Consider the following 13,356-nt stretch of genomic DNA (forward strand, 5'->3'; position numbering starts at 1 on the left):
TTCCTGCCACCTGGTCATTTTGGGTCAACTGATCAGAAATTTTTTTATTTTATTACCTTCACAAAAATATAATCTTTAATTCTTTAACCCTTTCAGGGTCCAGAGGCCAAATTTCAAAGTGTGTACCAGGGTCCAAGAATTTTCAAAAAAAAAATTTCGTGATTTTTTCTTATGAAATGGTAGAGAATCTTTTTCTGAAGGTAATAAAACAAAAAGTATGAAATTTGATGGAAAACTGACGAAATTATGCTCTCGCGAATTTTGATGTGTCAGCGATATTTACGAATCGGCGATTTTGCCAACTTTGACTACAATTTTAGGCCAATTACACTATTCCAGTCGACCAAATTCTTAGCTATTTCACTAGTATTGCTTCTATTCTATCGATTGAGCACAAGAAATCGCCCAGTTCAACTGTTTCAACTACAAAATAAAGTGATCGGAAATTGGTAATTTGGCCAATTTAACACAAGGTTCAAAATATTCCAATTTCAAAAAAGAGTCCAGAGTAAACAATGCAGGCATTCCTGGCACTAAACTAACATTTCCTCTGTTCATTAGTTATGTTTTCAGCCTTTACAAATGAATTCCATTCTGATTTTTTATTCACATAATGAATTTTTATTCAAACCAAAAAATAGAAGATTTACTGTTATGCAATATTGTAATAATTGTATAATTATCATCACCACATTTGTGAATGTATATTAGACCCACCAGCTGGTGTGTATTAGACGTGTGAGGTTGCTTGTTTACTCTTGAACATTGACAAAAATTTAACATTTCCGCTACTTTGAGCTCAGTTTCAAGCCATTTCCAGTGCTAAAGCCAATCAAAATCATCTCTATTTCTGTAATATATCTTCCATTCTATCAAATGAGACCAAGAAATTGCAAATACAACTATAAAAACATACAAAAAAACACTGGAAAATCGGTTTTAATCAAAAACCACGGTCTCAGGTTTTCTTCTCTCATTATACACTGTGTGCTACAGGATTTGTTTTATGTAGTGCATACATACTACATAGATGTATTCTCTCATATCCAGGCCCAAATTTACCACTCACAGCTTATAAGAGTGAGCTGAGCACATGGCGTAGATCTATGGTTTGGACCCTGAACGTAAAGCCGTAGATCTACGGCACGGACCCTGAAAGGGTAATTTTTTTTTTTTTTTTTTTTTTTTTTTTCAAAATTTCTTGGACACTGGGGCACCCCTTCAGATTTTGCCTTTGGGCCCTGAAAGGGTTAGCATTTCAGGTTTGTTGAAAGTGAGCAAAAATATTATTACCAAGTGGCTTGATGGCAAACAGGCAAATTAGCTTACTGACACTTTGCATAGTCCATCCAACTCCATCGCCCGGTTTACCTTAGCCTACAGCTGCTCAGTGCCAACAATTTTTTTTTTTACGACTTCTGCGCCAGCCTTCGTCGGGTATGGATCTCTCTCTCTCGCCTAAGTATCAGTGATAAATTTCCCCCATTATCTCTGGGACGCTTGTCCTCATGTATTTTGCCCACCAGGCATTCTACAGGAGGGGCACCAGTTCATCGGCTTACTTTCAGCCAGCTCCATTTTTTACGCTCTGCGGAAAATTCTTTATTGGTCTTTTGTAGGAAGCCAGTTACTGAACTCAGGTGGGGGTGTGGGCGTCCCTCTCTGCCGGGGTTTGGCAAGGGGGTCCACTTGATCTAATTGGAAACTTCAAGTTTCCATCTCTGTTACTCATCGCCCAGCTTTGAGTAATAAATCTTCCTTGTACCATCAAGAAGCCGGGCTTGATACTGCTTTTGCTGTCAGTGGCCCTGATAAACCCAACAAAGAAAGAAAAAGAACAGATTTTTATAAATGTTTATGATTATTTTTATCATTCATAATTTTATACAAAATACATAGTTTACACTGTTTATTACTGGGTGATATACAGGAGCTTTGATTATTATCTAGTATCAAAACATTTCTCTAAATTTAGGTTGAAGCTTATGAGCAATGTAACCTTTGCCCTCCTGGGTAAATTTTCTAGACTTATTTTGAGAAAAAATAGTGTTGTCAATGCCGTAAAATACGGTATGTTCTTTTTGTAAGCAGTGATCGTGTGTTTCTGGTACAGTACCTGTACAGTACAGTACATACTGGGTTTACACTTAGGTCCCATCCCCAAGCTGTCCCATTTTATAGGTGCAAATATACAAAAATTTTAAAACCCAAAAAAATCCAAAATCCAAAACACTTCTGGTCCAAGCATTTGGGATGAAATATTTTCAACTGTATACACCTATTGGTGAAAGTTAAGACACTTGTGCAACATCTGGTTATCTTTATTGTAGACGTTTCGCCATCCAGTGGCTTTATCAATACAGATTCTTGGACATAAATACGAAGAACTATATACAAATGATGAGGTAATCAGTCTCTCAGCCTTGGAGGTGGTGTTTAGAGCACCGTGGTTGTAGAGATTCTGAAACACAGGCAAGGAGACTTGCACTTACATAGGCGTCAGTGAAAGGGACGTGTAGCAGACGAGGGCATAGTCACTGGTAGGCGGGATTCCCCAGTGGAAGTAGGTCCTTCCCAAATTGATGGGCTAGTATAGAAGTCATGAAGAAGGTCATGTAGATGTCCTCTGAATCAAGATACCATGATGTTGCAGTGCCTGACAAGTTGTGCAAGACAGGTATACAATACCGACAAGATGAAAGTTAAAACACTAGCAATAGTGAGGATATATTACCAAAAACAACTGGTGAGAGCTCCATTGTTGGTGCTAGTGAGGATAGGAATAAGATAGGTAAACATGCACCAACAGGGAATACAGTCACAGAAACCCAAGGCAAACGGAAACCAAGCCTGTGCACATACTATGCACTTGGTATCTGCAGGCATGGGAAATCTGGAAAAACAGATGGGACGTGCAACTATGACCACCCTAGAAAATGCCGTGCCAATATGACAACAGGAAAATGCAAACTCCCTTCCTGTAAGCTTTTTCACCCTGAAATGTGTACCTCTTCAGTACAGGAAAGACTGTGCTATAACTTAAATTGTTGCCAGGCACACCATTTAAAGGGGACAAAAAGATACAAAACATCCAGGCCATGGGAAAATCTGGGTAGCCACAGCCACTCAAGAGGGAGAGGTTTTTTAGTGCCAGGAAGGAAAAAAAAATGGCAGGAAATGGCAGAAATCGTACACCAAATCCAGTCATTCCTGGAGTGGAACCACAGTCGATGGCCTCCACTCCAAACCAACAGATACAGATACTAATGCTGGAAAAAAATCCCCCCCAGTACCAACAATACCACCAGTCCGATGACATTCTTCTTTGCAAATATACAGGGTCTAAAGCCAGCAACAAATAACAAAATACCTTTCATCTGTGGACTGCTTGCAGAGGAAAATGCAATGTTCGCGGCTTTCACTGAGACCCACATAAAGGATCACTTGGACAACAAAATATGGATCCCAGGTTACAACCTATACAGATGCGACAGAGTGAACAGGCAAAAGGAGGGGGGTTGGCCTGTACATCGCAGAGTCACTTGTTTGCACAGAACTGCTTAATGCCTCAAATGATGTAGTGGAAGTTTTAGCAGTAAAGATCGAGAACCAAAACCTAGTCATTGTGGTAGTCTACAAGCCTCCGGATGCAACATCCCAGCAATTCCAAGAACAGCTGTTAAAAATTGACCACTGTCTGGAAAATCTGCCAGCTCCTGCCCCCAACATCTTGCTCCTGGGGGATTTCAACTTAAGGCACCTAAAATGGAGGAATATAGCAAATAATGTTGTTGCAGTAATAACACCAGGAGGCAGCTCTGATGAGAACTCGCACACACACGAGCTTTTAAATCTCTGCACAAAATTCAATTTAAACCAGCAAATAATAGAGCCTATTAGATTGGAGAATACACTAGACCTCATCTTCATTAACCCTTTGAGGGTTTTGGTCGTACTAGTACGTCTTACGCGTAGGGGTTTTTGACGTACTAGTACGCATAAATTCTAGCGGCCTCAAATCTCGCGCGAAAAGGCTGGTAGGCCTAGGTGTGAGAGAATGGGTCTGCGTGGTCGGTATGCGCGGTAGAAAAAAAACTCTGGGACCCAGTGGTGCATTGTGGGAATGCCCTCTTAGTAAACAATGTCCACCATGCCTCGCGGTAAGAAGCTCCTCACTCCTCGGCGAATTGGGACACTTTTGTTCCCCAGTGACAGTTCTAATAGTGATGGAAGTGCCAGTGAAGATGAGTTTCGTGGTTTTAGTGAGGTTTTGACCGAAACTAATGACCATAGTATCGGTAATAGTGAGGAAAACCCAGACGACCCTCAGCCTTCCACCTCTGGTGCTGGGCCCTCTTGTTCACGTTCAGTTGTTCCAGAACCCAAGAGGAAACTTCTATTTTCCCAAATCCCAGACTCAGATGAGAGCATGGGTGATGATAGTGATAGTGAATATGAACTACAAGCTCTTCAAACTAGTTCCAGTAGTGATAGTGAAGTGCAATATTCCCCAGTGAAGCGTCAGTATATACGACGATATATGCGCTCTGGTAGTGTGCCATATGTTATACCAAGGGGAAGGAGTGTATCTCGGAGTACATCCCGTGGCTGTACAACAGGAACAGACAGTGAAAATGACGAAGATACTGTTGCAATTGGGATGGAAAATGTGTGTGGTGGTAGTGGTGCCGGCGGTGAGGCACCAGCAGTGGGCCATGCTGCCACCCACGCTGCCACCCATGCCGCTGCCTCAGCTGATCTAGAACAAAGGCCACCATCCCCCACTCACCCACCACACCAGCCTCCACAACCACAACCTCCACAACCACAACCACCTGTCATTGTCCAGTACCCACCAGCAGACCGCACCTGGGATTGACAGGAAGCTGTCAATTTTGTTCCAAATCCCCACCAGTTTGATGACAGCCAAAGTGGAATACGGCCATCTTGTGCACTTGGGAACAATGCCACTGAACTGGAATGTTTCGAGTTATTCTTTGACGAACCACTGATGAAAAGTATTGTCATGGAAAGCAACACATACTACGAGTACACCATGGCAAACACATTACTTTCACCAAAATCACATCTACACCAGTGGAAGGAGGCAACTGTGGCTGAGATGTATCTTTTCTTTGCCACAATAATGCTTATGCCACATGTGTATAAGCACAAAGTGAAATCATACTGGTCAACAGACCCCCTGATTGCAACACCAGGTTTCAGTGATATAATGCCAGTGAATCGATTTGTGCTAATGTTACGTATGCTTCACTTCTCAGATAAAACCAGGCCTGACAGAACTGACAGGTTATATAAGATTAGGAATGTGTTTGTGTATCTGAAACAGAAATTCAATACGCATTTTTATCCCTTCAGGAAGCTTGTAATTGACGAGTCTTTGATTCTGTTCAAAGGAAGACTCTCTTTCAAGCAGTACATACCAAGTAAGAGGAAACGCTTTGGTATAAAGTTGTTTGTGCTTTGTGATTGTTACAGTGGTCTGGTATTGGATATTATTGTGTACACTGGAAGTTATACATTGCAAAATACCAGGAAGTTATTGGGAATCTCTGGTGATGTGGTTCGAACAATGATAGAACCATACCTTGGTAAGGGGCATATATTATATACAGATAACTGGTACACAAGCCCCTCACTCAGTGATTTTTTGCGAGTGAACATGACAGATGTGTGTGGCACAGTGCGTGCAAATCGAAAACATATGCCCAGGTTTGACGCTGGCACTCGTAGAGGTGAGGTGCAGGCGTTTGCTGCCAATGACATCATGGCATTTCGGTGGCATGACAAACAAGATGTCACACTGTTGTCATCAATTCACCCTAATGAAATGGCAAACAGTGGCAGGCAGCATAGAGAGAGAAATGAACCCATTCTAAAACCTTCAGCTGTGATTGATTACACCTTCAACATGCGTTCAGTGGACAAATGCGACATGCAGATTGGGTTTGCTGATTGTGTTCGCAAGAGTTATAAGTGGTACATCAAACTGTTTTTCCATCTACTGGACATTTCCATGCTCAATGCTTATAATATGTATAAGATGAGCACCAGAAACAAACCACAGTATGGCGAATTCTGTTTGTCTGCCATCAGACAAATAGTATTCAAGTACCAAGGAACAGCACCTGCAATTGACCGCCCACCAAATTATCAACAACTACCTGCTCGTCTGAAGCATGGTGATCACTTCCTGGTAAAACTGCCTGCTACTGCTTTGAAGAAAAAGGCTCAGAAGAGGTGTTACATCTGTGCACATACAAAAAAACGCACACAACAACGCAGAGACACTCGTTTTATGTGTGAGGAGTGCAAAACTCCACTGTGCATGACACCATGTTTCAAAGAGTTCCACAGGCTTCAGAACTTCTAGAAACATTCCCTGTGACTGTATATGTGTATATAAAATATAGAAAAATAGTAATAAACAACATTTCATATCGTTTGTTTGTGTAAATATTTTCTGTAAACAAAATAATGACAACAGTGTTTATGCCCTTATTGTGTAGTACTGAAAAAGAAATAACTTACAAAATACTGATCATGTTGGCCTCAGAGACCATAAAAGTTACCCAGAAAAAGAAAAATTGAAAAATAATTGAAAACAGTACATAAAAAAGTAAATAGAAAAATACCGGGTGACGGCAGTCGGCGATGTTACCATATGTTGTTCAATTTTGGCAAATTTCACGCCTCCATATCTCGGTAAGTATTGACGTTAAAATTTTTTTGTTTAGCCTATAATGTTTAGAAAAAAAAACTCTATTTTTTCATAAGAAAAAACAATTTTTTTTTTTTTTGAAATTTGGCCGACCCTGAGAACGAGTTTCGGAGAGGGCCTGTCGACCCTCAAAGGGTTAACAATGATGATCTGATACGAAATGTCACCATATCAAAAACAACATACTCAGATCACAACATAATTGAGGTTCAGACATGTATGTGCAGAGCCCCAGACTTCAATAACAAAAACATAAAGTGGGACCAAGTAAACCAAGTCCTAACCGATATAAGCTCGGAAGATAGACTAAGCAACACAGACCCCAACTTATGCCTAGAACAGATTAACTCGGTGGCACTCGATGTATGCACAAGGCTTATTCCACTAAGAAAAAGGAGGAGTAGATGTAAAATAGAAAGAGACAGGCACTCCCTTTACAGGCGACAGAAAAGAATAACAGAGCAGCTAAAAGAGGTCAATATATCTGAAATGCGTAGGGAGTCACTGGTCAGAGAAATAGCAAGCATCGAACTTCAGCTAAAGGAATCTTATAGGAGTCAGGAATCGCGGGAAGAACTAAAAGTCATAAATGAAATCGAAAGAAACCTAAAGTATTTCTTCTCCTATGCCAAATCAAAGTCGAGAACAACGTCCAGTATTGGGCCCCTACTTAAAGAAGATGGGTCCTACATAGATGACAGCAAGGAAACGAGTGAGCTACTCAAGTCCCAATATGACTCGGTTTTTAGCAAGCCGCTAACCAGACTGAGAGTCGAAGATCAAAATGAATTTTTTTATGAGAGAGCCACAGAATTTGGTTAACACAAGCCTATCTGATGTTATCCTGATGCCAAATGACTTCGAACAGGCGATAAATGACATGCCCATGCACTCTGCCCCAGGGCCAGACTCATGGAACTCCGTGTTCATCAAGAACTGCAAGAAGCCCCTATCACGAGCTTTTACCATCCTATGGAGAGGGAGCATGGACATGGGGGTCGTCCCACAGTTACTAAAAACAACAGACATAGCCGCACTCCACAAAGGGGGCAGTAAAGCAATAGCAAAGAACTACAGACCGATAGCACTAACATCCCAAATCATAAAAATCTTTGAAAGGGTCCTAAGAAGCAAGATCACCACCCATCTAGAAACCCATCAATTACACAACCCAGGGCAACATGGGTTTAGAACAGGTCGCTCCTGTCTGTCTCAACTATTGGATCACTACGACCAGGTCCTAGATGCACTAGAAGACAAAAAGAATGCAGATGTAATATATACAGACTTTGCAAAAGCCTTCGACAAGTGTGACCATGGCATAATAGCGCACAAAATGCGTGCTAAAGGAATAACAGGAAAAGTCTGTCGATGGATCTATAATTTCCTCACTAACAGAACACAGAGTAGTAGTAGTCAACAGAGTAAAGTCCGAGGCAGCTACGGTGAAAAGCTCTGTTCCACAAGGCACAGTACTCGCTCCCATCTTGTTCCTCATCCTCATATCTGACATAGACAAGGATGTCAGCCACAGCACCGTGTCTTCCTTTGCAGATGACACCCGAATCTGCATGACAGTGTCTTCCATTGCAGACACTGCAAGGCTCCAGGCGGACATCAACTAAATCTTTCAGTGGGCTGCAGAAAACAATATGAAGTTCAACGATGAGAAATTTCAATTACTCAGATATGGTAAACACGAGGAAATTAAATCTTCAGAGTACAAAACAAATTCTGGCCACAAAATAGAGCAAAACACCAACGTCAAAGACCTGGGAGTGATCATGTTGGAGGATCTCACCTTCAAGGACCATAACATTGTATCAATCGCATCTGCTAGAAAAATGACAGGATGGATAATGAGAACCTTCAAAACTAGGGATGCCAAGCCCATGATGACACTCTTCAGGTCACTTGTTCTATCTAGGCTGGAATATTGCTGCACACTAACAGCACCTTTCAAGGCAGGTGAAATTGCTGACCTAGAAAATGTAGAGAGAACCTTCACGGCGCGCATAACGGAGATAAAACACCTCAATTACTGGGAGAGCTTGAGGTTCCTGAACCTGTATTCCCTGGAACGCAGGCGGGAGAGATACATGATTATATACACCTGGAAAATCTTAGAGGGACTAGTACCGAACTTGCACACGAAAATCACTCACTACGAAAGCAAAAGACTTGGCAGACGATGCAACATCCCCCCAATGAAAAGCAGGGGTGTCACTAACACGTTAAGAGACCATACAATAAGTGTCAGGGGCCCGAGACTGTTCAACTGCCTCCCAGCATACATAAGGGGGATTACCAACAGACCCCTGGCAGTCTTCAAGCTGGCACTGGACAAGCACCTAAAGTCGGTACCTGAGCAGCCAGGCTGTGGCTCGTACGTTGGTTTGCGTGCAGCCAGCAGTAACAGCCTGGTTGATCAGGCTCTGATCCACCAGGAGGCCTGGTCACAGACCGAGCCGCGGGGGCGTTGACCCCCGGAACTCTCTCCAGGTAAACTCCAGGTAAATATCAGTTGTACAATTATATAGATACATGGTTAGACATACACACATGCCATCTTATTCTCTACCATTATTAATAATAATATAGAGTATAAATGAACATTTTAGATCACAACTGTTTGCTAATAAGATGAGAAAATACTTTCCTTGCTTCATTTGTAAGATATTCTTTACCATTATTCTTAAATTAATTTTCTTACTGGTGAAACGTTCTACTGAATACTGCAGAAATGTAGCAAAAACACTGGCAAGCACTAACCAATATAGAAAAAAAAATTATTTGTATTATTATCCTGGGATAACCCAGTAAAGCCACTACTATGTGTTTGGTTTATTTCCAATGGGGCTCTTTGATCCTTTTTCCTAGGACACGTCCCAGAGGGGTCACCTAAGACCCAGGTACTTACTGTTTGGTGAACGGGAGAAACAGGTGTCAGGAAACATGTCCAGCACCAGTCCCGATAACATCCCACCTAAGTTCCTAAAAGATGGCACCTCTGAATTACCAATTCCCATTGCACACATAATAAATTTTACTATAACCACAAATACTGTCCCAGAGGGATTCAAAGAGGCCAGAGTTACTCCTATCTTCAAGAAAAATAGTAGGTCTGATGTCAGCAACTAAAGGCCTGTCAGTATACTCAGTGTGATGTCCAAATACACAAATAACCCGCACATAAAAGAGAGAAGCTTACGACGACGTTTCAGTCCGACTTGGACCATTGACAAAGTCACACTAACCAGAGGTAGAGCAGGACGTTCCAGTCACGGTATTGTGCCTTTTTTGTTATTTAGTGATGTCCAAAATTCTAGAGAAGGCGGTGTACTGTCAAGTAGTTAAGTAGTATCTTAATGACAAAAACTTTCTTCACAGTTACCAGTCAGGTTTCAGGAGATCTCATTCAACCGACACCTCCCTCATTAATTTGATGGACTACCTGAGAACCAAAATGTTGCTAGGGAATTTCATAGGAATGTTAACCTTAGACTTGCAAAAGGCCTTAGATATGGTCAACCACACTATATTATGTAACAAACTACAGGCTATCAGCATAAGTTCTGTAGACTGGTTTAAGTCCAACCTGAGCAACAGGAAACAAATTGTCAAGATCAACAACACAGAATCAGAACCCCTGCCAATAGCATGATGGGTTCCTTATGGTAGTATTCTGGGTCCTTTACTCTTCCTGTGCTATGTGAATGACATGCCTATCAGTGTCAAATGCAAGCTACTACTGTACACAGATGATAGTGCTCTGTTAGTATCAGGTAAGGACCCACAAGACACTGCTAATGTACTATCACTAAAACTAGAGTCCTGTGGCAAATGGTTGGTAGACAACAAATTATCACTACACCTCGGGAGAATGGAAGCCATACTCTTTGGCATGAAACATAAATTGAAAAGGGTAAATAATTTTAATGTCTAGTGTAATGGGGAACCTATTATTACTGTAAATTCAGTGAAATATCTGGGAATCCCCTCTGACTCTAGTATGTCAGGAGAACTAATAGGGAACAGTGTAATAAAGAAAGCAAATGCCAGACTGAAGTTCCTCTCCAGACGGGCACAGTGTCTAGCAATTGAAGCTCGAAGGGCCCTATGTCTAGCTTTCATACAATGTATTATAGACCACTCTTGCTCTTCATGGTACTCTGCCTTAACAAAAACAAAATTGAAAGATAAGCTAGAAATCACCCAGAACAAAATGGTGAGATTTATCCTGGACCTGAGTCCAAGAGAACATGTAGGCCAGGATGAATTACAACAACTGGATATGCTGAATGTTGAAGACAGAGTAAAACAACTAAAGTTAAATTACATTGATAAAATTCCTTATAACCAGTGTCCCCAATATCTTACTGCTAATTTTGTTAAGGCTGGGATCCAAAGCAATTATAGTACTGTACTAGGGAAAGGGAGAACAACTTTGCAGTACCTAGAGTCAGTGGTCAGGCTTCAAATACTTTTTTCTGTATGGTAATAAAAGAGTGGAACAGACTGCCTGCACATGTCAAAGCCTGTCATATGTCAAAGCACGAGCCAGTTCAAGAAGAGAGCCAAACTGTACCTTATGAATAAGGTTATAGAAAGGAAGGAGAGTGATTTTATAATCTGATCCTATCTTTAATGTCAATGAATTTTACCAGTTCCCTAGTATATCTTCTTTTATTGTAACTTATTTTAAAAAGGTAAGATATCTGTTTCAAACTTTTAAATAAATAATACTTATCACAAGGACCCCAATGGAAATAAGTCACTTTGATTTTCTGGGTTATGCCAGGTTCTCTACACATATGTTGCTATGTATGATAATGTATGTAACTGTATTTGTGTATACCTGAATAAACTTACTTACTAGCATTACCACTGGTGCTGGGATTAAACCTGGTTCCCGCAGATGTGAGCTAAAAGTGCCACCACTCAAGGCACAAAACAACCAAACTACCTCTAATCTAAATCCAAATTACTGTATACTGTTGAATAACTGGTGGTTATATTTGGTTATGTTATAACAAGTTACTGAAGCTTCCACTTGAATAACTCGCTGAGGCTGATGGTTGTTAAATGTTGGTGACTCAGCCAGACACCACTACAAATGTGTTGTTGTTGTTGTTGTTGTTGTTGTTTACTATAGTAAATAAGCATGTTGGTGGTGACTTATATGGCAGCACCTCCACTTGGTTATTAATTAACCTGGGTTGGAGGCAGACACGAGTGGAAACAATGAACATTTTTCCATGGTGTTCCTGCATGAGAGAGGCATCCTCGTGTGGTCATATAAAGAGAAAATTATGTATATTTAACATAGGATAACCCAGCAGTTAAAGAGCATAGCTCAAGAACCAATAAATTTGAATTATTCTTCCTTAGTCAAACAAAACTCACCTTCCAAAAATCTGTTGTTGTTATTTTTGTCGGGTAAAAAGACTGAAGAAGCTGGAGGAGCCGAGCAAACACTACCGTAAATACCACACACTCACTCATCATAGCTAATTTGTGATATTACTGGATTATCTGGTACAGATTTACGTAAGTCATTGATCAATTCATTAAACAGCGTAGGACTTGATATACAGCCTTGGGGAGTGCTAAGCACCATTTCTATGGCTTCACTTTTATAGCCCTGGAACACTGTAGCAGAGTTTGATACTGAGTAAGTAATTAAGTAAGTAAGTTTATTCAGGTATACACAAATACAGTTACATAGAATTATCATACATAGCAGCATATGTGTAGAGAACCTTGGATAACCCAAAAAAGTCAGACAGAGTGACTTATTTCCATTGGGGTCCTTTTACCTTATTATTATAGTATAAAGGTTATAATATTTTCTTATTATTCTACAATGAAGATAACATCTTATTATCATACTAAAAAGACTATCTGCTACACCAAGGTCATTAAGACTATCTACAATACGAGGGTCATTACAAGGAATAAGGTAAAATTTACACGTATGTTAGCTAAAAAATAGAAAATCATTCCCCTCCCTTTCTGTAGCTACATTCATCAGACACCTTTTGGCACTCTTCTTGAACTGGTTCACGCTATGACTGGCTTTGACATGTGCGGGTAGTCTGTTCCATTCCTTTATTGCTGTACAATAAAAGGTGTTTGAAGCCTGGCCAATGACTGTGGGTACTACAAAGTTGTGCTCTCTCCCCCTAGTACTATGATTGCTTTGGTTCCCAACCTTGACAAAATTGACAGCAAGATATTCTGGACATTGTTTGTGAGCAATTTTATAAACATGATTTAGCTTCAGTTGTTTTACTCTGTCTTCAACATTCAGCATATCCAACTGCTGTAATTCATCCTGGCCTACATGTTCTCTTGGTCCCAGCCCCAGGATGAATCTTACGATTTTGTTCTGGGTGATTTGCAGTCTATCTTTCAGTTTTTTGTCAAGGCAGAGTACCAAGAAGAGCAAGCGTAATCCATATGGCATTGTATAAGGGCTAGACATAGGGTCCTGCGAGCCTCAGTAGGTAGACACTGTGCTTGTCTATACAGGAACTTCAGTTTGGCATTCGCTTTCTTTACTACACTGTTCCCTATCAATTCTCCTGACATGCATGGGTCAAAGGGGATTC

General features: G+C 40.8%; 1 protein-coding gene across 9 annotated transcripts in view; it reads right to left on the minus strand.

Moving 5' to 3' along the window:
• The window catches only part of Spf45 (splicing factor 45), a 234,094-nt gene extending 221,832 nt beyond the window's left edge, over positions 1–12,262 (minus strand). For 3 of the 9 annotated variants that reach the window (XR_011392857.1, XM_070091882.1, XM_070091877.1), the window contains exon 1: positions 12,149–12,262. Coding sequence is in view for 3 of the 9 variants with exons in the window: in XM_070091882.1 (XP_069947983.1) it covers positions 12,149–12,250 (102 nt within the window). In the remaining 6 variants the exon portion in view is untranslated. Of the gene's footprint in view, positions 1–9,662; positions 9,739–11,618; positions 11,640–12,148 lie in introns of those variants that run through there. The other 6 variants (XM_070091924.1, XM_070091909.1, XM_070091912.1 and 3 more) reach the window with 5 other exon arrangements.
• Between the last annotated feature and the right edge of the window lie 1,094 nt (positions 12,263–13,356).

Source organism: Cherax quadricarinatus, chromosome 3 (genome assembly GCF_038502225.1).
Source record: "Cherax quadricarinatus isolate ZL_2023a chromosome 3, ASM3850222v1, whole genome shotgun sequence".
Classification (NCBI taxonomy): domain Eukaryota; kingdom Metazoa; phylum Arthropoda; class Malacostraca; order Decapoda; family Parastacidae; genus Cherax; species Cherax quadricarinatus.